This window comes from Canis lupus, unplaced genomic scaffold (genome assembly GCF_011100685.1).
Source record: "Canis lupus familiaris isolate Mischka breed German Shepherd unplaced genomic scaffold, alternate assembly UU_Cfam_GSD_1.0 chrUn_S1887H2086, whole genome shotgun sequence".
NCBI classification, from domain to species: Eukaryota; Metazoa; Chordata; class Mammalia; order Carnivora; family Canidae; genus Canis; species Canis lupus.
In genome coordinates this window covers 31606-58047 of record NW_023330750.1, presented here as the reverse complement: position 1 = coordinate 58047, position 26442 = coordinate 31606, and the positions used below count along the sequence as shown (strand labels likewise).

The window sequence follows — 26442 nt, the reverse complement described above, 5'->3', positions numbered from 1 at the left end:
AAGTTGTCCAGCCAAATCCTAGTAGAATTGTAAAGGAGGCTTCCTTGAGCATTGATTGTCAGGACAGAACCCGTGAGCAGGTGCAGAAAAGGGCAGCAGATGGGTATGGCTCAGAGGAGAGAGGCCAGCAGCTCGGACATTGGCTGGGCCCTGTCAGGTTTACCTTGAAATTTCCATTGTGACGTCATATGGGGTCACACACAGCCTTGAGGGAGAGGAGCTGAGAGGAGCATTGGGTTGAGAGGAGCATTGGGTTGAATAATGGCACTGATTTGGGGGCTGGCCATGCCGCCTCCACCGTATGTCAGCCTTCTACTATTATTTGGTTTCCTTGCATGGGGACTTTGGATACTCTTTTCTGGGAAACAGAGCAGGAAGCAGGTGGCAACCAAGACAGACTCCAAGGTATGTAATGCAACCCTCCCTTGAAATTCACTGCTCCCTGTCTCTGCCCCCGAAGCCATGGCAACTCCCACATCTTGGGCCATGAGAGGAACTGGCTGGGGAAAGAGGGGAGTTGAGATCGTTCCTATGCATGTTTTCGATAAGTACAAGTCATGCTCGATCCTGTTCCTTTCAGTTTGTTTCAACAAACCTCGAGCACCTATTATATGTGGTAGCATACTAGACATTGAAGAAAAATAAAACACCATCTCCCACCTTTTAGGAGCTCGAGGTGAACTGGGGGAGATGATCAAATGGGTCTGTATATAATCCAAGGAAAGAGAACGTGATGAGTTAACAGAAGTATAAATATTGCTGCAGACGTTGGAGGTGGAGTGTTTTGAAGCAGGGAGATCTATAAAATGCCTCTGGAAAGCTCGGGTTTGAATTATGCTTCAGAGGAAGGGTAGGGCTTTGAAGGTGGATAGTGTGGATGGAAGAGAGTAGTGAAGACTTTCCTGTTGTAGGGAATGGATTGAGAAAAAGCATGGGAAGTTGAAGAGTGTTGGATGTGTGTAGAGAGGACACCTATGAGGATGGAGCGTAGAATAGGGAGCCCAATGAGAGAAAATTTTAGAAAATTGGTAGAGATGACATTGTAGAGGGCTTTGAATGCCAGGCTGAATGCTTCTGATAAATATTATTCCCATATGCAATTGAAAGATGACAGAGGGGTGAGAATGGGGAAAATTAACAAGGCAGGAAACCACAAATGTTGGAGAGGATGTGGAGAGAGGGGAACCCTCCTGCACTGTTGGTGGGAATGTGAACTGCTACAGCCACTCGGAAAACTGTGTGGAGGTTCCTCAAAGAGTTAAAAATAGATCTGCCCTACGACCCAGCAATTGCACTGCTGGGGATTTTCCCCAAAGATACAGATGCAATGAAACGCCGGGACACCTGCACCCCGATGTTTCTAGCAGCAATGTCCACAATAGCCAAACTGTGGAAGGAGCCTCGGTGTCCATCGAAAGATGAATGGATAAAGATGTGGTTTATGTATACAATGGAATATTCCTCAGCCATTAGGAACGACAAACACCCACGATTTGCTTCGACGTGGATGGAACTGGAGAGTATTATGCTGAGTGAAATGAGTCAATCGGAGAAGGACAAACATTATATGGTCTCATTCATTTGGGGACTATAAAAATAGTGAAAGGGAATAAAGGGGAAAGGAGAAAAAACGAGTGGGAAATATCAGAAAGGGAGACAGAACATGAGAGACTCCTAACTCTTGGAAACGAACTAGGGGTGGTGGAAGGGGAGGTGGGCGGGGGGTGGGGTGACGGGCACTGAGGGGGGCACTTGATGGGATGAGCACTGGGTGTTATTCTATATGTTGGCAAATTGAACACCAATAAAAAATAAATTTATATAAAAAAAAGGAAAATGGCAGAGGGTGCCTGGGTGGCTCAGTTGGTTAACCCTGTGATTCTTTTATTTTTATTGAAGGTTTTATTTATTTATTCATGAGAGACAGACAGACAGACAGACAGACAGAATAGGCAGAGACACAGGCAGAGGGAGAAGCAGGTCCATGCAGGGAGTCCAATGTGGGACTTGATCCCAGCACTCCATCCCTGCACTGGATCCCCGGACTCTAGGATCACGCCCTGGGCTGAAGGCGGCACTAGACCCCTGAGCACCCCCGGGGCTGCCGGAGAGTCTGCCTTTCTAACAAGTTCCCAGGTTCTGTTACTGCTGTTAGGCTACAGACCACTTTCTTTCTTCAGAACAGAAAATTTTATTTTATTACTTAAAAATTTTAATTCCAGTATAGTTAACATACAGTGTTATATAAGTTTCAGGTTTACAATATAGTAATTCAGCAATTCTGTACATTACTCAGTGCTTGTCAAGATAAGTGTACTCTTAATCCCCTGTTTTTACCCATCCCCCACCCACCTCCCCTCTGGTAACTATCAGTTTGTTCTCTGAAGTTAAAGCAAGTTAAAAACAACATGTCAGGGACGCCTTTGTGACTCAGCGGTTGAGCGTCTGCCTTCAGCTCAGGGGGTGATCCGGGGTCCAGGGTAAAGTCCCACCTCAGTCTCCTTGTGGGGGTCTGCTTCTCCCTCTGCCTATGTCTCTGCCCCTGTCTCTCTTTCTCTCTCTTTCTGGGTCTCTCACAAATAAATCAATAAAATCTTTTTAAAAATGCAACTGATTTACTGTATTTTACAACTTCTCTAAATTCGTTTATTAGCTCTAATTGGGTTTTTGTGTGTGTATTCTTAGGATTTTCTGACAACAAGATTATGTCATCTGTGAATAGACATGGAGATAGTTTAACTTTTTCCTTTCCAATTGAGATGGCTTTTATTTTTCTTACCTAATTGCTCTGGTTGAAGTTTCTAGTCCAATATTAAAGAAAAGTAGTGAAAGTGAGTATCCTTGTCTGTTCCCCCCCTTAAAGGCAAAGCTTTCAGTCTTTCACTGTGAAGAATGATATTAGCAGAGGGTTTTTCATAAATACTATTTACTATATTGAGGACATCCCTTCGAACCCTAGTTTGTTGAGTGTTTCTATTTTTTATAAATCATGAGTGAGTGTTGGATTTTGCCAATGCCTTTTCTCCATCAGTTGACATAATTGTTCAGGTTTTTCCTCTTCATGTTATTTCTTAAAGGTTTTATTCATTCATTCATTCATTTCATTCGAGACACACACAGAGAGGCAGAGACATAGGTAGAGGGAGAAGCAGCCTCCTCATGGGGAGCCTGATGGGGGACTCGATTCCAGGACCCTGGGACTACAACCTGAGCCAAAGGCAGACACTCAACCACTGAGCCACCCAGGTGCTGCTCTCTTTGTGTTATTAATGTGGTGTATCACATTGGTTTACTTTCTTAGGTTAAACCACCTTAGTGTTCTTGGGAGATCTTACTTTCAACACTTCTGTCCAACATCGGATTGCTTAGCTAAAACATTTGCTAATATTATGAATGAAATTGTATAGACTGTTTTAATATACTCTCAGAGACTGATGTCCTGAATCAAAAGGAAGAAATAAAAATTATTTTATTTGAAGTGGCAACACATATCACTTCTGTCTTTAAAATGATCTGGGGTGTGCTGGGTGGCTCAGTTGATTAAGTGTCTGCCTTTGGCTCAGGTCATAATCTTAGGATTCTAGGATGGAATAGGTTCTCCACTCAAGTGGGAACCTGCTTCTCCCTATCCCTCTGTTTGCCATCCCCCTGCTTGTGCTCTCTTCTCTGTCAAATAAATAAATAAATAAATAAATAAATAAATAAATAAATGACCTGGAACAACTTGGCTTCCACCTATATTTTAGTTTCATCTCTCACTATTAGCAAAAGTACACCCAACAAATCATGACTTTATAATCTTCTTGGTGATGTTCCCATTGGCTGGAATGCTCTCTCTTTACCTAAAAATCTTCTGGTGATAATTAAACTCCAGTTCAATTGGCAATTTCTTGAGTAATTTTTTCCTTTTTTCCCAGGCAGTTAACCACTGTCCTCTTTATTCCCTAACCTTTATATTTCTGTTACCACATGATATTGTAACTTAGGCGTTTAGACCTCTGTTTTCCCCAGTAATGGGAGTTCCCAGAATACAGGGATCTCATTTACTTTTGTAGTCCTGGCACCTAACGTAATGCCTAGAAGTTAGTAAAGCAGTAGATGATTTATGAATAAGTGAATGGGGGTGGTGGAATTGTTGCTGTGGTTATGGTTACCAACTGGATCAATAATTGTATCTGTAAGACGAAATGTGCTGTTGATAAATTCTCTAACCTAGAACATTTTCTGGTTTTATTTTTTTCCTTTTTGTGCCCCTCTAGACTTCAAGGCAGCATAAATTGAAAAAGATCCAGAAATTCACAGGTCAGAGAGATCTTATACTTTATTCTTTAGCTCAAGGCTAATGACAAATCAACAGTGGGTCTGCTTTTAGACTGTAGACTTTAATAACAGGTAGAGGGAGGGAGGTTGAAAAAGATTGTATAAGTGAAAGAAATGTGCCTATTCTTCCTAACATCTGCAAAGATGCTGAATTCTTTCTGGTAACTTCCAAAGAGATGTAAACTGATTTATAGTTCTTTCTATGCTTCTGTTCCTCATGCTTTCTTTCCTAATTTCCTTTTATGCAAAACTCAAAGTATCAGGAAAGAAATTTGATGAGATCTTTAGTGGGGGAAGTTTCGATACATTTTTCCCCTGCCATAGACGCTGAATAGACTCCTTTGAAGGAAAAAATATGTATTACAGATTTATTTCCCTTACTCCAACTCCCTACTACCGTGATTGTTCCAGCTGTTTCCAATGACTTACATCCACTACATGGTAAAGGTGGCATAGTATATTTTAAAATATAAAAACTTAGACCGACATTACGTCTGAGCTCTATCACTACTTAACTTTATGATTCTGGACATGATTTCACCCTCGATCTCTTCTTTGTAAAACAAGTGGCTTGAACTAGGTGGTATCAATAATTATGATTCTAACAGATTCTTTACCTCTGCTCCCAGCTTCCCAGTGGGAAGAAAATCTCAGAATGGGTTGCTCTGAAGCTAACCTGACAAAGTGAGTAAAATTGATCGTCACTATTTATTCTTTCTTTCTTCAGCCTACCCTACTGATAAACCCTGTAAAGTTAGGAGAAAGATACCTAGTACTGTTTTACTTTTCTGACTGTGATAGTAGTTTCCTTTCTAACTTAAGCCACTCTTCTTATTGGTTTCCTTATTAGTACTTTTAATATCACTTCAATTACACTGACACACTCTGTTGTATCCAGCTTTTCAAGACTCCCTGTGGGATGGGCCCAGGAATATATACTCTGGTCAATGAACAGAAGTCTTCAACAGATCTTCAAACATCTGGAATGCACAAGGTCAGGGAAGGTAGTTCTGGGTGGGGGTTGAAAGTGATGGAAGTTTTTGGTATTTTTTTTTTTTAGGTAAACTCTACCCCCAATGTGGGGCTCAAACTCACAGTCCCGAGATCAAAAATTCCATGCTATACTGACTGAGGCAGCCAGGTACCCCCAAGCTGGTAGAACTTTTAAGAGAGAGGAAGGAAGGGACTGAAGGAAGAAGGGTTATAGAGAGGGAAGGAGGGGAGGGAAAGAGAGAGGGAAAAGCGAGATTGTTAGTTGGTTGGTTGGTTAGTTTTGATAGTGGGGATAAATTCTGAGTTCAAAGGTTTAAGAACAACTGGTTTATGAATCATTTCTGATTGCAGTGGAGACAATGGCCTCCCTTTCCTCCTGGTAGAGGAATTCTTTCTATAAGTAATTGAAGTTGGGGAAAGCAACCTCTTTGTTGTTGTACTCCCTCAGGTCAAAATATTTTACATTTGAAATGGCCATTATCTTTCCCTTTTCCTACTTTTCCTACCTTCTCCTGCTTCAAAGCAAATGGAATTTTTCTTTATTTCTTAGATCAAGTCTTATGCACTCTGTTTGCAAGAATCTTCGGATATGATTTCTTCCTCCACCTCCTCTGTGTTTGTGTCTCAGGAGCCTGTTCTACCCTGTTGTGGCTGTAAGAAGGCAAAACATTCTACTGATCACAGCATCTCCTCTGGATCATTATGCAACAGCTCCAGCCTGTCACACCTTCTGTCATTTCTGAAGGAACAACCTGTCAACTCCAGAGCCTTAGTTTACCATTTACCCAAAAACCAGTCTTCTGTGCTCAGGAACCAAGGCACATCCCTGCCCCCTTTTCAACTCTCACAGCTTGAGAAATCAAATCTTTTGGAGGATTTGGCAGCTCTTTCACCATTAAGGTCTCAAAGCTCTGTTTTTGAATCCCCAGGTCTCTGTCAACAAGAACAAACAAAGAATGGGAGAGGGAGCAAGAGTCATTTGACATTGGATCATGGGTCAAGTTCTATCTGCAAGGCAAGACCACGATTCTCAGGGCGGGCTCCACTCCAGCTCTCTCCTTTGGCTAGGTGGAAGTTAGAAGGACATATGGCTTGGAAGGTTTGTACTTTGAAGGAACAAACAGTTCCTCTGCCTGTGAAGGAATCATGGGAAATGCTGCATTATTTAACTGAGGCACGAGGAGGAGTAGTCCCTGAACCAGAGAAACCTCAAATGCAGGTATCTATGCCTACCCATCAAAGCACTGAACAAAGTATCAACAATAAATCCCCAAACTGTCCATCATTCCAGCTCCATGTGAATATTGGAGTGGAATCTGGATTGAATAGAACAGAAACAAAAATTTCACAGTCACTTATCCCAGGTAAGCTGTCACAACTGGGGGATGGCCCCCAAATCGTTGAATCCAGGCCCTTAGTTACATCACTGGGCACTCCACCTCCCAAAAGTTTAGGAGTTGACATAGTTCAAGGGGAAACCAATTTCCTGCAGAAGAAGCCAAAACACATCCTAGAGCTTAGTATGAGCAGAGGGTCATAGGTCTTCCGGAAAAAAAGGATGCAGCAGCATGAGACCCAAGTGACTAAAGTGGAGTTGGCCCCAAGGCTATCATATCAAGTTACAGATAGCATAAAGGTAACTCCATTGGCATTACTTCAAGTCATGGATTCAATGGGGATCATCCCAGAATCACATTCACAAGTGACAGAATCTGTGGGTTTGTTCCCGCAGCCACCAGATGAAGTTGGGAAACCAGACGAAACGATGAAAAGAGTGAGTGTAAGCACAAAACCATCATATCAAATCACTGAATCAGTGGAGGTAACATCAAGTACTCAGCATCAAGTTATGAAATCAAAGATGACCTCCAGATCACCAAATCACGTCACAGATAATGTGAAGGTAACTCCTGTAGCATTGCTTCAAGTCATGGATTCTATCGGGATGATTAAAAAATCACATTCACATATCATAGAATCAGAGGGAATAACCCCAAGAACACAGTATCCAGCCATGGAGTCTGGGGATATAAACACATCGTTGGATCATGAAGTCATGCCACCAGGAGAGATAGGTCCACAGGTAGGACATGAAGTTGTGGAAACTGTGGAAATGACTGTAGGGCCACAGTTTAAAGTTGCTGAATCCGTGGACATAACCTCAAGGCCACAAAATCAAGCCATAGAACCATTGAACATTCCTCCAGGACCAGTGTGTCAAAACACAAGATCCCTGGAAATGATCTCCACTCCATTGCATCAAGTTACAGATTACACAAAAGTAACTCCAGTGGCACTATTACAAGCTGTGGATTTCATGGGGATAATTCCATCAGCACAGTCACATGTTATAGAATATGGAGATTCACAGTCTAAAATTGCAAAATTGACCCCAGGAGTGACTCAACCAGATGGTTTGACTTCCGGCTCTCCTACTACTATTGGTTCACCTGGAGTTGTAGAAACTGTGGGTTTACCTCCAAAGCCACCACCTAAAGTCACAGAATCAGTAGGGGTGATTCCAATGCCATCACATCAATCCGTACATTCTCTAAAGGTAACTCCAGTAGCCCTGGGGTCACCCATGGGAATGATCATAGCATCACAATCACAAATTGTGGAAACTCCGGATTTGACCTCAAGGCCAGTATCTCAAGTCAAAGAACCTCTGGAGTTGACCCCTGGGTCATGGATTCAGGTGCTGGACTCTGTGGGGATGACTCCACAACCATATCATCAACGCACAGAAACTATGGCATTAACCCCAGGCCTATCTCATCAAGTCATAGAGTCTTCAAGGATGACCCCGTGGGATCAAATCTTAGAACCTTCAGAGATGAGTCCAAGGCAAAGCCACCAAACTATAGAGACTAGAGGGTTGGCCTCTGATCCCACAGTCACAAATCTAACTGAGTTGACACAGTCACCTCATCAAATAATGGAATCTTTAGGTACAGTCCCGAGGTCACTGGGTCAAAGTACAGCATCTGAGGGAATGAATCAAGAGCCACTGCATCAAGTCACAGATTCTGCAGTATTGACCACTACATCACTACTGCCAGATGTAGAATATTTGGGGGTGAAGCCAATGCCACAGCTTAAGGTTGTGGATTCCATGAAGTTATCCCCAGGATTACAAAATGTAAAACCTATAGACGGAACCTCAGGTTCAATCCCACAAATGGCAAAATATGGACAGTTGATCCCAACTGTGAACTCCATAGAATCGGCCCCAGAACTTCAACTGCAGGTTGTAAACTCTGATGGGTTGGCACCCATTCCACTGCTGGAAAGTGGGAATTCTGTGCAGTTAGCCCCAACGTCTCAGCTTCAAGGTCTGCAATCTATTCGTTTAACTCTAGGAACACAAGAACAAAGTGGAAAATCTGCTGAGTTAGCCCCAGCACCACAGTTACAGAATAGGAAATCAATGCAGTTGACCTCCAGTCCACAGTTGCAAGGTCTGGAATATGTTCATTTGGCCGTGCCACCAGAGTTTCCAGATATAAAAGCTGCGGAGTTGACCCTAAGACCACTACAGGAAGACATGAAATCCATGGAGTTGGCCCCAGAGCCACGGTTACCTGATGAAAGACCAGAGGAGATAGCTCCAGCACTCTTACTTAAAGATGTGAAAATTCCTCGAATGGTAGAATGCAGAAGGTTGATTCCTAAAACACAGGTGGAAGGTATGAAATACGAGGAGCCGATTTCAGGGGCACGCATTCGAGCAGTGAAATCTGCAGAGCTCAACCTCAAGCCAAATCGTGAAGCCATAGATCCCGAAGGATTGACTCCATGGCATCAAGCTTTAGAATCTTCAGGAATGATCACAGAGCCAGGATACGAAGGAGCAGAAGCAGAGTTGACCTCTGACACTTGTCACCAGAGGAAAGAATCTATGGAGTTGAAACAATCATCTTTAGGAAGTACTCCAAGGCCATTGAGCCAGACTTTAGAATCTATGCAGATGAACTCAATGCCATTCCAAGGTGCTCTTGAGACAATGCTCCAAAGCGTAAAAGCCTTGGAGACTCGGATGTCTCAACACACAATACAAGAATCTCCAGAGTTGGTACCAGGATCAGAGATTCAAGATCTGACCCCAGAAGTGATGAACCCAGAGTCTCAAGGTATGAAGTCTGTTCATCTGAATCTAGGACCATATTCCGAATTTATGAACTATAAGGAGTTGGCCTCAGAACCACAATTTCAAAGTGTGAAATCTGTGCCATTGACCCCAGGACCACGGCCCCAACGTACAAAACCTGAGACGTTGACTCTAGGGCCACTAATGCATGATAATAAATTTGTGGATTTAACTGTACCACTGGAAGCATCTGGGAGGTTAATTCCTGAAACACATGTTGAATCAAGGAAAGTTACCATGGAACCACACTTAGAAGCAATGAAATCTCTGAGTTCGACTTCTAGATCAAGGCATCAGGACACAGCCTCTGCAGCTTTAGCTTCTGAGATCTGGCCACAAGAGGAGGAATCTGTGAAGTTAATCCCACAGCAAGTCACGGAAACTGCTGGGATGATGCCAAGGCCACATTTTCAAAAGTTTTCAGAGATGACCTTGGGACCAGGCCATCAAGGCACAGAAACTGCGCAGCTGACTTCTGAGGCTTTGCTCCAAATGGCATTAACACAAAACCAACAGGTCAAGTTATGGAATCTACAGGAATGACTCTAAAGCCACATTGTCAAGTTACCGAGCCTTCAGAGATGCCCGTAAGGTCAGAACATGAAAATACAGAAAATTTTGGGTTGGCATTGCTTCAAGTTGAAAATATCCAGGAGACAATGCCAGTACCACCATATTTAGTACAAGGATCTCCGGAATTGACTTTAGGACCAGGCATGCAATATGAGAAATCAGAGCCACTACTGCAAAATTTGAAATCTGTGATGTCAACCCCTGGAACATCCCCATTAATGGAAGGATCTAAACAATTTATCACAGGAGCAAAACGACATGTTATGGAGTTGACCGCAGAGCCACAGCTCCAGGGAGTAAAGTCTATGCAGCTGAAGCCAGAGCCACAATTACAAGATGTGGAATATGTTAATGTAATTCAACAGCTAGCTACTACTGGAGTGGTAGGATCTGAGAAGCTGGTACAAGAACCAGTACTACAAAGTATACTATCAGAAGACTTGACTAAGGGGGCACAGCTTCAAGGTGTGAAATTGACCCCAGGGCCGCATTTACAAAGTGTCAGATTTTCAAAGTTATCCCCAGGGCCACTTCTTCAAGGAGAAAAACCTGTAGATTTAATCTCAGGATCCCCACATCACAGTGTGAAATCTGATGAACTGACCCCAGGTTCACCAATGCAAGAGATGAAATCCTTAGATTTAACCCCAGGGCCAAACCATCAAAGCGTTATGTCTGTACAATTGACTCCAGAATCACAAACTCAGAGTATGAAATTTGTGAAACAAAACTCAAGACCACGCTTGCAAGATGTCAGATTTTCAGATTTGACCTCAGAACCAAAGCATCAAGGTTTCAAACGTGTGCAGTGTGTACCAGGAACACAGCTTCAAGATATACAGTCCATAGGATTTGAAACAGAATCATCTTTGCAATCAAACCAAGGGCTCTTGAATGAGAATATGAAATCTCTTCTGCCTATTGAAGGATTACAGTTTCACAGCATGGAATCTATGAAATTGACCAAAGAACTACAGTATCAAGGTGTGAAGTCTCAGGAACGGAATCTAGGACCAAGGCAGCAAGAGGTGAAATTTTCTGAATTGACGTATGGGCCAAAGCTTCAAGGTGTCAAATTTGGGGAGCAAACCCCAGGATCAGTGTTTGAAGGTGTGAATTCTGTGGAGATGACCCCAGAATTAGGGCTTCAATATTCTAAATTAGCAAAGACGTCTTCGGGGCTTCAAGATCTAAAACAGGTGGGGCTTAGCTCAGGGCCATGGCTACAAGATATCAAATTTTGTGATCTGACATCAAGAAGTCAACCTTCCAGTGTGAAATCTTCAGAGTTAAACTCAGGGCCACAGCTACAGCATGTGAAATTTTTTGAGTTGACCCCAAAGCCAAAGATGAAAGGAATCAGATCTATGGGGTTGTCCCCAGGACCTCAAAAGCAAGTGGTCAAGCCTGAGGTATTAGTACCAGAGACATTGTTTCAAGGCATAAAACATTTCGTGGTGGGCCAAATGTCTAACTTGGAAGGTAACGGTCCTTATAAATTCATCTCACAACCACAGAAACCAGATGCAAAATCTATGGAGTTGACTCCTGAGTCACAGTTGCCAAGAGTAAACTATTCTGAGTCGACTAGAAGACCACATTTACAAGCTATAAAGTCTTCTGAAATGATCCAAGGGCCACACGTGGGAGGTGTGAAACCAATGGAGCTGACACCAGGCTCAAAACGTCAAGGTTTAAAATCTGAGTTGTTGATCTCAGAGCTGAAAGATGTGAAATCTGTGGCCTTAGCTACAGGACAGTGTCTAAAAGGTATGAAATCTATGTTGTTAACCCCCAGTCCACAGCTGGAAGGTGAGAAATCTATGGAGACAACCACAGTGCAAGGGATAGAACATGTCAAATCTGTGAAAGACACCAAAGATACTAAGCTTCAAGTTGCAACACCTGACTTGGCTCTGCATGCAAGAATTCAAGAATTCAAAGGAGTGGAGATGGTCCCGAGAACACAACCGCAAGATGTGAAAACCGTGGAACTGAACTTTGGGCTAAAGATGCAAGGTGAGAAACCTGTGCCTTTTGCACCAGGACCATTGCTCCAAAAGTCTGAACCGCAAGATGTGAAACCTGAGGAATTGACTTTAGAGCCACAAACGCAAGATAGGAAGGTTGTCGACAGTACCCCCATGTGGAAAGCATCAAAGCTTAAAATCTGTAGAGGAAACTCCAGATTCAGAGCTGCAACATGTGAAATCTGTGAAATTGACCCCACGGGTAAAGAAGCAGGAAGTAAAATCTGGGAATGTGACCAGAAGAGCAAAGTTTCAAGGAGTAAACTCTGTAGACTTAGCCCCAAGCCAACAGTTTCAAGGGATGGCACTCATGAATTTCACTTCTGGGCCAGAACAGGATGGCAAGATATCTGTAATCTCATCAAAGCAGCAATGGAAGAATTCAGAGCAATTGAAGAGAAGGCTTAAGGCAGAAGATGGGATGTCTTTGGAGTTAATTCCAGAACTAAAATTTAAAGGCAGAAAATTAGAAGACCTCAATTTTGAGTTAGGATTTGAAGATATAAAATCACTTGATTGGACTCCTGAATCAAATATTCAAGGTTTAAAACCTAAGGAATTCAAACTTGAACCACAGTTGCAAAGCCTAAAATCTCCTAAGTTGACCCCAGGGCCCCAGTTGCACCAAGTAAAACCCTCAGAGTCAGCTTCAGAGCCACAGCTTTGTGTAAAAACTCTTGAGTTACAACAAGAGCCGCTGCTTGAAAGTATGAGATGTAGTCAGTGGATACCGGGACCTAAGTTCCAAGCCGTGAAATCTGTAGACTTAAATCTTGGGTCACATTCTCCAGGTGTTAAATCTGCAGGGTTGAAATCTTCGACACAGTTAAGAGATGTAAAGTCATCTGAATTGACTCCAGGGCCAAAACCTCAAAGTGCAACATATACAGAGTTCAACCTTGGGCCACAGCTGCAGAATGTGAAAACCCCTGAGGTGCTACCAGGACCACAGCTGCAAAAAGGGAAGGCTTTGGCATCCACCTCGGAGCCACAGCTTCAAGATGTAAAAACTACTGAGTTCAAAAAAGAGCCACAGCTTGAAACTGTGAGGCGTATTCAGTGGATACCAGGACCTGATTTCCAAGCCGTGAAATCTGTAGAGTTAAATCTTGGGTCACATTCTCCAGGTGTTAAATCTGCAGGGTTGAAATCCTCGATACAGTTAAGAGATGTGAAGTCATCTGAATTGACTCCAGGGCCAAAACCTCAAAGTGCAACATATACAGAGTTCAACTTTGGGCCACAGCTGCAGAATGTGAAATCCCCTGAGGTGCTACCAGGACCACAGCTGCAAAAAGGGAAGGCTTTGGCATCCACCTCGGAGCCACAGCTTCAAGATGTAAAAACTATTGGGTTCAAAAGAGAGCCACAGCTTGAAACTGTGAGACGTATTCAGTGGATACCAGGACCTGATTTCCAAGCTGTGAAATCTGTAGAGTTAAATCTTGGGTTACAATCTCAAGGTGTCAAGTCTGTAGAGTTGAAAGCTTTGAAACAGTTAAGAGATAGAAGGTCATCTGCGTTGACTCCAAGGCCAAAGCTCCAAGATATACAATCTTCGTCATCACTCCAGGAACATCAGCCTCAAGGTTTCGATTTGAAACCTTGTCTACAGGTTAGAAGTGTGAAATCATGTGACCTGACTTCAAAGTCAAAGTTTTGTGATATAAAATCTATGACATTCAAATCTAGGCTTTGCTTGCATGATAGGAAATCTACTAAATTGACTGCAGGACCAAAGCTTCAAGAAGTGAAATCCTTAGAGTCATCCCCAAGAGCACAGCTTCAAGGTGTGAGGTCTCTAGTGCTTGCGCAAGAGCCACAGCTTCCTGACACAAAATCTGGGGTATTAAGCCAAGTGTCACAATTACAAAGTGGTACAACTATAGAGCTGAACTCCCCACGACACTTGAAAAGGATGAAGTCATCTGAGTTGACTCTTCGGACAAAGCTTCAAGGTGTGAAATCTGAGAATTTCAACTCTGGGTCACAGTGGCAAGATCTAAAATCTTCTAAGTTATCACCTGAGATAAAGTCCCAAGATATGACATTTATTGAGTTAAATCCAAGTTCCCAGATGGAAGGCATAACCTTTTCTAAACCGACTGCAGGGACAAAGATTCAAGGTGCCAAATTTACAGATTTGTTTGGGTCATCGTTACAAGGTGTGAATGCTGCTGAGGGGACCTCACAGTCAAAGCTTCAAAGTGTAAAACATAAAGAAAGCGACCCCAGTCCCCAGACGCAAGTTGTGAAATCCTCGGACCTGAACCTTGGATCAGAGCTTCAAAATATGAAACTGGCGTCCAGCCCTGAGCCACAGTTTCAAGGAGAGAAATGTTCTAAGTTAATCTCAGAAACAGAGTGTCAAGATGTGGAATCTGTGAAGTTCAAACCTGGGCCACAGTTGAGGGGTATGAAATCTTCCGAACTGATATCAGGGACAAAGCTTCAAAAGGTGCAATCAGTGGATTTCAAGTCAGCCCCACAGTTACAAGATATGAAACCTTCTAGGTTGATCATGGGCATAAAGCTTCAAGACATTAAATCTACGAATTTCAAGTCTGGACCACACTTGCAGGATGTGAAGTCTTCTCAAGTGATCCCAAGGGGAAAGCTTCAAGGTATGAAATCTGTAGAACTGAAACCTAATCCAAAGTTACAAGGTGAGAAATCTTCTGATTTGACCCTGGGGAGGAAGTTTCCAGCTGTGAAATCAGGCCCACAGTTACAAGATGTGAAATGCTCTGAGTTGATCATGGGTATAAAGCTTCAAGATACAAAATCTACGGGGTTCAGTTCTAGATCACACTTTCAAGGTATGAAGTCTTCTAAAGTGATCCCAGGGTCAAAGCTTCAAGAAGTGAAATCCTCTGAGTTCAACCATGGTCCAAAGCTACAAGGTGGGAAATCTAATTTAACCCAGAAGAGGAAGTTTCAAGATATGAAACCGGTGGAGTTCAACCCTGGACCACAGAGACAAGGTGAGAAATCTGATTGGATACCTGAGTGCAGGCTTCGAGATTTGAAATCTGTTGAGTTAAAACCTGTTCCACAGTTACAAGGTGTAACCTCTTCTGAGTTGGCACCAGAAACAAAGCTTCAAAGTGGAGAATCTGTGGAGTTCCTTGCCAGACCCATGCAGCAAGATATGAAATCTCTTGAATTGACTCTAGGTGCAAAGGTCAAAGATGTGAAATCTTTGGGGTTTGGGTCAGCCCCAGAGTTACAAAACAGGAAACTGCATATGTTGACACCAGGGGCACACCTTCAAGGTGTGAAATCTATGAAATTCAACCCCGGGGCAAAGTTGCAAGGTGCAAAATCTCCTGAGTCCATAAACCTTCGAATAATGAAAACGACAGAAGTCAAACATGACCCAGAATTTCAGGTTGCAAACCCCTCTGAGTTAGCCTTGAAATCAAAGACTTGCAGTGTGATATCTTCCGAGTTCAAAGCTGGGAAACAGTGGCAAGAAGAGAAATCTTGTAAGTTGAAACCATGGCCAGAGCTTCAAAGTATGAAATTTATGGTATACAATCCTGGACCACATCTGCAACATATAAAATCTTCAGAATTATGCAAAGAGACAAAGCTTCACGATGTGAAAGCTATGGAATTCAATCCCGAGCAGCAGTTGCAAGATGTGAAATCTCCCGAGTTAGGCAAGGGAACAGGTATGCTTCAAGGTATGCAGTCTTTTGAGCTCAATCCTGGGCCACAGCTACAAGAGATAAAATCTGAGTTGTGCACAGATGTGAAGCTTCCATATGAGCAATTTCTGGAATTCAAGCATGAGCCTAAATTACAAGGTGGGAAATCCTCTGAATTGAATCCAGGGCCACAGCTTCAGTGTACAAATCTTGTGGCATTCAGCACTGGGCCACAATTGAAAGGTGTAAAATCTGAGTTGAATCCTCAGCCGGGGCTTCAAGGTATAAAATCTCAGGTGTTCTGCCTTGGGCCACATGTGCAAGGTGTGAATTCTTCTGCATTTATTTCAAACCCAAAACTGCAGTGCGTAAATTCTTTTGGATGCAACCCTGAGCCACCTTTGCAAGGTATAAACCCTTCTGAATTAACTTTAGCTTCAAAACTTCAAGGTATGAAGTCTTCTGAAGTGAGTTCAGGGACAGAGATTGCAAGTGAGACATCTATGGTGTTCAACCCTGACCGGCATTTGCAAGATATGAAATCTGAATTGATTCCAGGGTCGAAGTTTCTAGGTGTTGCACCTATGGAATGCAACCCTGGGCCACAGATGAAGTGTGTAAATTCTTCTGAGTTGAATGCAGAGCCAAAATTACAATGTGTAAATTCTATGGGGTGCAAACGTGGGCCACTTTTGGAAGGCGTACAGTCTTTTGGGTTGACTTCAGGGACAAAATGTCAAGGTATGGGATCTGAGGTGAATCCAGGGACTAAGAAGCAAAGTGAGACATCTGTGGTGTTCAACTTGGAATCACATTTGCAATGTTTGAAATCTGAATTGATTCCAGGGTCAAAGTTTCTAGGTGTAGCACCTATGGAATGCAACCCTGGGCCACAGGTGAAGTGTGTAAATTCTTCTGAGTTGAATCCAGAGTCAAAATTACCATGTGTAAATTCTACGGGGTGCAAACTTGGGCCGCCTTTGCAAGGTATACAATCTTTTGAGTTGACTTCAGGGATTAAATGTCAAGGTATGGGACCTTTTGATTTGAATCTGGGAACAGAAGTTCTAGGTGTAAAATCTGTTATGTTCAACCCTATGCAACATTTACAAAATGTGAAATGTGAATTGACTCCAGGGACACAGTTTCAAGGTATAACATCACGGGAGTTCAACTGGGGCCCACAGCTGCAAAGCATGAATTCTTCTGATTTGAAACCAGGGTTAGAACTTCAATGCATAAATTCCATAAAGTTTAATCCAGGGCCACAGATGCACGGCACAAAGCCCTCTGAAACTAACCCTACATCAGAATATCAAGGTACAAAATCTGTTCTGTTCAATGCTGGAGCATATTGGCAAGGTGTAAAATCTTCTGAGTTAATTCCAGGGACAAAGTTTCCAGAAATCCAGTTTTTGGAGAATCACTGTGGGTCACAGCCACAAGTTGTACAGTCGGTGTTCACTTTAGGCTCTCCGTTAAATGGTATGAAATCTGTGTTATTTTTACCAGAGCCACTGCTGAACGATGTAAAGTCGGTGGAGATGAACAAAGAGCCACTGCTTTGTGGTGCAAATTCTGTGAAACTGATTTCAGGCTCCGAGCTGCAAGACTTGAAATGTGAGATGTTTGCACTAGAGCCATGTTTTAAAAAAATGAAATATGTGGAGTTAAATCCAGGGCCACATCCTCAAGGTATGAATTCTGAGGAGTTGCCCTCACACCTTAGACAACATAGTGTGAGATCTGTGGTGTTTGCACCAAAGCTGTGTTTTCAAGATGTGAAATCTCTGGAGTTGAAACCAGGACCGCAAACTCAAAATGTGAATTCTAAGGATTTGAGTTCTTGCCTCTGGCAGAAATCTGTGATGTTTGAATCAGAGCCACGTTCTCAAGATGTGAAATCTTTGAAATCAAACCTATTGCCACATTGTCAAAGTGCTAATTCTTTAGGGTTGTCAACGTGCCTCAAGTCACCACATGCTAACTCTGAGGCCTTTGCACCAGAGCCATGTTTTCAAGATATGAACTCGGTAGAATTGACACCAGGGTTCCAACAGCAAGGTACGAATTGTCGAGAGCTGACTTCAGGATGGCAAGGTATGAAATCGGTGGTGTTGGCACCAGAGGCAACTAAAAAGTTTGCACCAGGACCATTGTTGACTAGCGTTAAATTTTCGGATTGGTCTCCGGAATCACAGCAACGAGGTGAGAAATCTTTGGAGTTTACTCCAGATCCAAAGTTGCAAAGTATAAAACATGTGAAATTGTCCTCAGCCTCTCTACAGCAAGATACAAAATCTGTAGAGTTAGCACCGGGGGCACTGCTTCAAGGAACAAAAGCTGAGATGCTAAATCGGAAAAGAAGCTATCAAATCACAGACTCTGAGATAATCCCTAGGCCAGGGCATCAGTTTGTAGAATGTGCAGAGATGATCCCGACACCAAAGCATCAAGTCCCTAAATCTATGAATTTGATTTCAATACCAGTTTATCACATCACAGAAAGGTTGGCACATCAAGGCAATGAAACCACAGAAAAATCTGTGGAGTTGACCCCAAAGCCAACAAGTAAAGCCATGGATTCTTCAAGAGTGCCTCTAAGGCTAGATCTTCAAGTACCAGAATCTGTTGATCTGACTCCAGTGCTAAGGAATCAAGGTTCTAAATCCTCGAAATTAACCCTAAAGAAAAGCTACCAAATCCCAGAAACTCTAGAGTTGCTCTCTGAGTCACGGCCTCAACTTAGAGATTTGAGAGAGTTACATACAAGGCCACTGCAGCAAGCTGTAGGATCTGAAGAGATTACACTAGAGCCCAGGCATCACACTACAGAAACTGTGGGATTGACCTCCAAGGCAAGGCAAAAAGGGAAGGAATTCCTCAGAGTGACCCCAAAGCCAGTAAGCGAAACCACTGGATATTCAGAGAGATGTCCTAGGCCCTATCCTCAAGCACTAGAATTTGTGGAGGTGATCTCTGAGAAAAGACTGCGAAGAGGAGAATCTGAGGCACTGATTACAAAGTCATTGCATCATGTTCCAGAATCTCCAGAAATGACATCAGGGCTAGGATATCAAGTTCCTGAATCTGTGGGTTTAACCTCTAGGCAGTGGCTTCAAAGGAGACAATCTTTAGCGTTGCTCCAAAAGCAAACAGGTCAAGCTGTAGGACACACAGAGTCTGTAGAGCTCACATCTGAGACATGGCAGCCAGGGGATGGATCAGTGGGGCTACCACAGTCACAGAATCAAAGTATAAAATATTCACAGAGAGCTCCAGGAGTACGGGCTCAAATTACAGAAGTTATGAGGATTAGTCCAAAGCCACTAGATCAAGTCCCAGGATCCACAAAGACACAGCTTCAAGCTGCGCTCTCAATAGGAATAACCCCGGGAGCCCCCCAAAAAGTTACTGAGTATGTGAAAGTGACTCCTGGGCCACCACTTCAGGTTGTGAAGTCTGTAGCATTAACCCCAGGGCCAGCCTTTCAAATGATAGACTATGTTCAGCTGACCCCAAAACTGCAAGATGTGAGACCCTCTGAGTTTACCTCAGAGCTGTGGTTGCAAAGTGTAAAATCTAAAGAATTAACCACAGAGCCAACACACCAAATTTTGGACATAATGAAGTTGACAGGCTTTCAGATTGTAAAGACTGTGTTAATCCCATGGCCACCACTTCAAATTGTAAAATCTGAGGAGTTAGCACCAGGGCCAATTCCTCAGGTTGTAGAACCAATAGGAGTAGCATTAGGATCAGCGATAGAAGTAATAGATTGCTTCAATCTTCAAGAAATGGTAGAACCCGTGGAATTAACTCCAAGGCCAAATACCCATGTGAAATCTGCAGAATTACTCTCACAGCCAGCATGTCCCTTTGAGGAGCCTGCAGTGTTCACTCATGAACAAGGGCTTCAGGCTGTGAAAGCAATAGGGATAAAAATAAGGCCTCCTCAAATGATGGAATCTGAGGATTTGAATCTACGACAGGTATATCAGAATAGGGAATGTGAGGATTTTACATCAAGAGAGGAGTTACAAATAGGGAACTATTTCTCTAGATTTCTCCATAACTCTTCCAACTCCCTCATCACAAGTTCTGGTGAAACAGAATTCGGAAGCCTTTGTGATTTTGAGGTGCCAGAAGTATCAAGGGCCTTGGATATAAGAAACATTGGGACAGATATTTTTCAGCCTGAAGAGTCCTTTATAGACCCTACTATGATACAATCTTCAACTCTTCCCTTTTCCCTTCACAATCAACTCTCTGATAAGATAGCTAACATTGTAGAAACTCCACATTTTGAGATCTCAGGAGTGGGTGTCATATCTAAGACGACTGACAAGAAGCAGGTGGAAGAGCTAGGGAACTCACTCCAGGGCCTATCCCAACATCCACCACAAAGCTGGAGATCACCACCTAGGACATTCCACTCAGGCTCAAGAATTCAAAGAGGCCTTACCAGCTCTGTCCTGGGCAGACAACAGAACGTCTGGGAGAATCACTCCTGGAGACAGCGACTACCTCGAAAATATCTCTCCAATATGCTAATGTTGGGGGATGTCTTGGGAACCACGATGGAAAGGAAGCTTTGTTCTCCAACATCTTTAATGGAAAGAGCCACTAGAGATATCCGTCAATCTATCCAGAATTTATTTGGGGTTCCAGCTGAACTGATGAAGCCTTCCCAGAGTCTGCTAGAGAAAGGTCGAGGTGTTATTCCTCAGCCTTCAGTGGCCAGAAACTACATTCAGAGGCACACTTCATGTCGTGGTCACGAGCAAAGAACAGCCTTAAGAATATGGACACGTAGCTCCATGTCCTCCATAATACAGCAATATTCTGGGACTAGAGTGAGATTAAAGAAAAGTTCAAAGCTCACTGATATATCCCAGGACATCTTTCAGCACATACCATTCAGCACATCAGAGGGCCAGCCTCCTGCCCCAGTACAGCTAGAGTCTTCCTTCAATATAGTTTTCACCAGGAAAGATTCTGTTCCAGTGGAAGAGAGTGAGAACTCTTTGAGTTTTGAGTCCCAACACAGTCTCAAGCCAAGTTATCTTCCCCACCAGGCCAAGACTGACTTCTCAGAACAGTTCCAGTTGCTACAAGATCTGCAGCTAAAAATAGCAGCAAAACTGTTAAGGAGTCAAATACCCCCAAATGTACCTCCGCCTCTAACTTCAGGTCTGGTTTTAAAATACCCTATCTGCTTACAGTGTGGCCGATGTGCAGGATTTAATTGCTGTCATAAATTACAGGGCACTTTCGGACCTTACCTTCTTATCTATCCACAGCTCCACCTTGTACGCACTCCTGAGGGCCACGGAGAGATTAGGTTGCAACTTGGCTTTAGGTTGCAAACTGGGAAAAGACCCCAAGTCCCAAAGTACCACAGAAGAGACAGACCCATCACACCACGAAGTCCTATATCACCATCGCTAAGGTCAGCGAAAGTCTATACTCGAGCTTCCAAGAGTCCTACTTCTACGATATATTTCCAGTCTGGATCTTCCCAGTCTCCTTCTCCTGTACGAGTCCACATCAGGCGAAGGCAGTATAGAGGCCCTGACCTAGTAGGAAAGACAGAAATTAGAAAGCCGGGGCTCTATGAATTTAGTCAGGTTCACTCTCTACCAGAGAGTGTCTCTGAAAGCAATCAGAATGTAAAATGGGCTAAAAGGAAAACCAAAAAGACCCATAATCCAAAATACCCATACCCAATGAAAAGAATCACCAAGGGAAGCAGAACACAAAACACAAAACTCTACACAAACGGTAGAAGCATAATACAGAGTCCTTCTAGGGAATTACCAGCCCAGGTAAGAAGCAAGAGGACTGGAACATCTCAAACTACCTCTGCGTCTTTAAGAAGACAATCTAAGAAATCCTCCCAACCCAAATTCATTCAACTGCTTTTTCAAGGCCTAAAGCAAGCATTGCAGACAGCACACAGAATTATGACTTCTGCTGGGCAGAAGCCCGTGGACAGGCCACGGCCAGACCATTCGTGGTCAAGCAAAAACCAGCATCTAAAACAAAGAGCCAGAAATGATTACCTATCAAGAGATATCAAAAGAGACAGGATGTCAGTTGTTAAGGTAAAGCCAGTAGACATAACCACTAAGCAGAACATGTTATGGGAAGAAAGAGAGCAATTCAGATCAGCTCAACCACCAGAAAGAGATAGCTCTTTCCAACTCAGACGTACCCAACTGCCTAAGCCCATAGTTTCCCAAGGAAGTGCCGCTTTCAAAACCAGTTCACTTGGACAGCCTATGGGTATTGTTCAAAATGACTCTAGCAGCAAAGGTAAGAAAAAGCTCTACAGAAGTGAAATCTCTAGCCAGGAGTCCAAGAACTCCAAAACAGGAACCGGAGTTCAAGTCGGAGGGAGAAATCTACATGGTTCACCTCACAGAACCTCACACAGCCACCTTAAAGAGAAACTCGCACCCAAGAAGCAAAACCACGGCTTCTTAAGGGAGAGAACCCCATATAATTCCTCTGTAAGGAGCCATCGCAGTCCCTCTGAGAGGAGATGTCGCAGTCCCTCTGAGAGGAGCCATCGAAGTACTTCTCAGAAGAGCCATCACATTCCCTCTGAGAGGAGCCATCACAGTCTGTCTGAAAAAAGCCATCACAGTCTCTCTGAGAGGAGCCATCAAAGTGCCTCTGAGAGGAGTCATCGCAGTCTTCCTCAAAAGAGTCATCACAGTCCCTGTGAGAGGAGCCATCACAGTCTTTCTGAAAAAAGCCATCACAGTCCCTCTGATAGGAGCCCTCGTAGTCTCTCTGGAAGGAGCTATCACGGTGCCTCTGAGAGGAGCCATCGTGGTCCTTCGCAAAAGAGCCATCACAGTGCCTCTGAGAGGAGGCATCACGGTCCTTCTCAAAAGAGTCATCACAGTCCCCCTGAGAGGAGCCATCGAAGTCCTCAAAAGAGTCATCACAGTCCCTCTGAGAGGAGCCTTCGAAGTCCTCAAAAGAGTCATCACAGTCCCTCTGAGAGGAGCCTTCGAAGTCCTCAAAAGAGTCATCACAGTCCCTCTGAGAGGAGCCATCGCAGTCCTTCTCAGAAGAGCCATCACCGTCCCTCTCAGTGGAGCCATCGCAGTCCTTCTCAGAAGAGCCATCACAGTCCCTCTGAGAGGAGCTATCACAGTCTCTCTGTAAAGAGCCATCGGAGCCCTTCTGAGAGGAGATGTCGCAGTCCCTCTGAGAGGAAATGTCGCAGTCCCTCTGAGAGGAGATGTCGCAGTCCCTCTGAGAGGAGCCATCGAAGTTTAGGATTAATCTGAGATTTTGTGAGCAATCAAGTACCCTCATTTGACAAGTATTGTAAAACAATCGTTTTTGTTGAAACTTTGAAAAATAAAAGAGACCTAGGGGGAGTGATTTCTTAACCATGTTGATTAATTCCCAAGATGTTAATCATGCTGATCATATGAAGTATTGTTTTTTTTTGGTTGTTGTTATTATTGTTTTTAATGTGCTTATGCTTATTCATGAGAAGGGATATGGGTATATCTGAGTCTTACACTGACAGTGATGAAATTCCTATGGTGACAGTTTACTAAGAGGAGTCAGAGGGGACTTGACTCTTATTGGCCTCCTGATACTAGCAAGTCTTCCAAGTAGAGATTTCTCCCATTGTTTTGGATGGTGGGTTTTGGTCCTAGAGTACTGCTAATTCCTGTTAAATTTTTTTTATACTTTTATTGAGGTATCATTGAAGTACAATAGAATGCATCTTTACAGTATACATACTTAAAGCATACAGTATGATCAGCTCTTTTTTTTTACATTTTTAAAATTTAAATCAAATTTTCAATATAGATTATAACATCCAGTGCTCATCCTATCAAGTGCCCTCCTCATTGCCCGTCCCCCAGTTACCCTATCCCGCTCCCACCAACCTCCCCTTCCCAAATCCTTGGTTTATTTCCCAGTTAGGAGTCTCATGGTTTGTCTTCCTAATTTTTCTCACTCAATTCCCCTCCCCTTTCCCTTATAATCCTTTTCACTATTTCTTATATTCCATGTATGAGTGAAACCATACTGATTAGCTTTGACATGTGTAAATAACCATAACAGTGTCACTACAGTCACTATCCCTCCCCCAAGTTTTTTTGGGTTCCTTTGTCATCCATTCTTTTCCCTACTCCTGTTCCCAGACAGCACTGCCCTTTCTTTCTGTCACCATACAGTGGTTTGCATGTTCTAGGATTTTATATAATGAAATCAGGTAGTATGTTCTATTTTTGCATGATTTTTTTCATTCAAAATAGTGGTTTTGAATGAGAACTAATTTTTATTGCTGAATAGAATTTCATTATACAAATACCATAATTTGTTTAGCCATCTTCCTTGAGACATTTGGGTTCTTTGCCTTCTGGGAGTATTAAAATAAAGCTGTTCCGAACATCCATGTGCACTTCTTTGTGGGAATTTTTTTGTTTAAGATTTTATTTATTTATCACGAGAGACACAGAGAGATGCAGAGAGAGAGGCAGAGACACAAGCAGAGGGAGAAGCAGGCTCCAGGCAGGGAGCCCGATGTGGGTCTTGATCCCGGGTCTCCAGATCACGCCCTGGGCTGAAGGCGGCGCTAAACTGCTGAGCCACCCGGGCTGGCCCTTTTTTTCTTTTTCTCTTGATAAATACCTGAGATGGTATTGTTTTACCAAGATATGCCATCTTAGGTTGATTGGTCATATGTCTGGAGTGTGTTAAACTTTTAAAAAAAATTTGCTTGTTTTCCAAATTGGTGGTATAATTTTATATTCCTATCAGCAGTGTATAGGAATAAGTCTTTAATTTTAGCCAATTTTAAGGGTGTATAGTGGTGTTTCATTGTCATTTTAACATTTTCCTGATGAATAATGATATAGAACATCTGTCATGTGCTTATTAGCCATTCATATATCTTCTGGGAAGCACCTGTTCATATCTTTTGCCCAATTAAAGATTTTGTTTTTGGGGTTCCTGGGTGGCTCAGCAGTTGAGCGTCTACCTTTGGCTCAGGGTGTAATCCCTGAGTCCCAGGATCCTGGGATCAAGTCCTGCATTGGGCTTCCTGTTTGGAGCCTGCTTCTCCCTCTGCCTGTGTCTCTGCCTCTCTCTGTGTCTCTCATGAATACATAAATAAAATCTTTAAAAAATAAAGATTTTTTAATGTATTTACTTGATAGAGTATGAGAGAAAGAACGGACACAAGTAGGGAGAGGGGTAGAAGGAGAAGCAGACTCTTTGCCGAGCAGGAAGCCTGACTGGGGGCTCGACCCCAGGACCCTGGATCATGACCTGAACTGAAGTCAGAAGCTTAACCAACTAAGACACCCAGGCACCCCTCTTTGGCCCATTTTTAAATGTTGAGTTGTCTGTCTTGCTATGGAATTGTAGCATTTTTATAAAGATTTTATTTATTCATAGAAATGCAGAGAGAGAGAGAGAGAGAGGGAGAGAGAGAGAGAGAGAGGCAGAGACACAGGCAGAGGGAGAAGCAGGCTCCATGCAGAGAGCCTGACATGGGACTCGATCCAGGGTCTCCAGGATCACGCCCTGGGCTGCAGGTGGCGGTAAACCACTACGCCACCGGGGCTGCCCGGAATTGTAGTATTTCTTAAAAATTATATTCTGAATGCCGTATCTTTGATAGATGTGTCTTGAGTATTTTCTTCCAGTCTCTGATTTGCATTTTATTTTTCTTAATGGTGTATTCATTCATTTATTCATTCATTCATTTAAATATTATTTATTTTTAAACCACTGAGCCACTCAGGCATCCCTTTAATGGTGTGTTTTAAAGACCAATAGTGTTAATGCAATCATGAAATGGGCAAAAGACATGAACAGAAATTTCACAGAGGAAGACATAGACATGGCCAACAAGCACATGAGAAAATGCTCCGCATTACTTGCCCTCAGGGAAATACAAATCAAAACCACAATGAGATACCACCCCACAACAGGGTGAATGGTGAAAATTAACAAGACAGGAAACAACAAATGTTGGAGAGGATGTGGAGAAAGGGGAACCCTCTTGCACTGTTGGTGAGAATGTGAACCGGTACAGCCACTCTGGAAAACTGTGTGGAGGTTCCTCAAAGAGTTAAAAATAGAGCTACCCTATGACCCAGCAATTGCACTGCTGGGGATTTACCCCAAAGATACAGTTGCAGTGAAACGGCAGGACACCTGCACCCCAATGTGTGTAGCAGCAATGTCCACAATAGCCAAACTGTGGGAGGAGCCTTGGTGTCCATTGAAAGATGAATGGATAAAGAAGATGTGCTCTATATATACAATGGAATATTACTCAGCCATTAGAAATGACAAATACCTACTATTTGCTTCCACGTGGATGGAACTGGAGGGTATTTTGCTGAGTGAAGTAAGTCAGTCAGAGAAGGACAAACATATGGTCTCATTTATTTGGGGAATATAAAAAATAGTGAAAGGGATTAAAGGGGAAAGGTGAGAAAATGAGTGGGAAATATCAGTGAGGGTGACAGAACATGAGAGACCCCTAACTCTGGGAAATGAACAAGGGGTGGTAGATAGGGAAACGGGCAGGAGGTTGGGGTGACTGGGTGATGGTCACTGAGGGGACACTGAGGGGACACTTGACAGCATGAGCACTGAGTGTTATGCTATATGTTGGCAAATCAAACTCCAATAAAAAATATACACTAAATTTAAAAACTTAATTAAT

General features: G+C 43.1%; 1 protein-coding gene across 1 annotated transcript; it reads left to right on the top strand.

Moving 5' to 3' along the window:
- Positions 1-15528: 15528 nt before the first annotated feature.
- Positions 15529-23131, top strand: LOC119878766 (uncharacterized protein C2orf16-like). Its single transcript, XM_038589351.1, has one exon. The coding sequence runs from the start codon at positions 15587-15589 to the stop codon at positions 23024-23026; it is 7440 nt and encodes a 2479-aa protein (XP_038445279.1). The 5' UTR covers positions 15529-15586; the 3' UTR covers positions 23027-23131.
- The last annotated feature ends 3311 nt before the right edge of the window (positions 23132-26442 follow it).

Excerpts from the sequence above, each read along its gene's own strand:
- LOC119878766 (XM_038589351.1), top strand. The coding sequence starts at position 15,587 with ATGAAATTTATGGTATACAATCCTGGACCACATCTGCAACATATAAAA.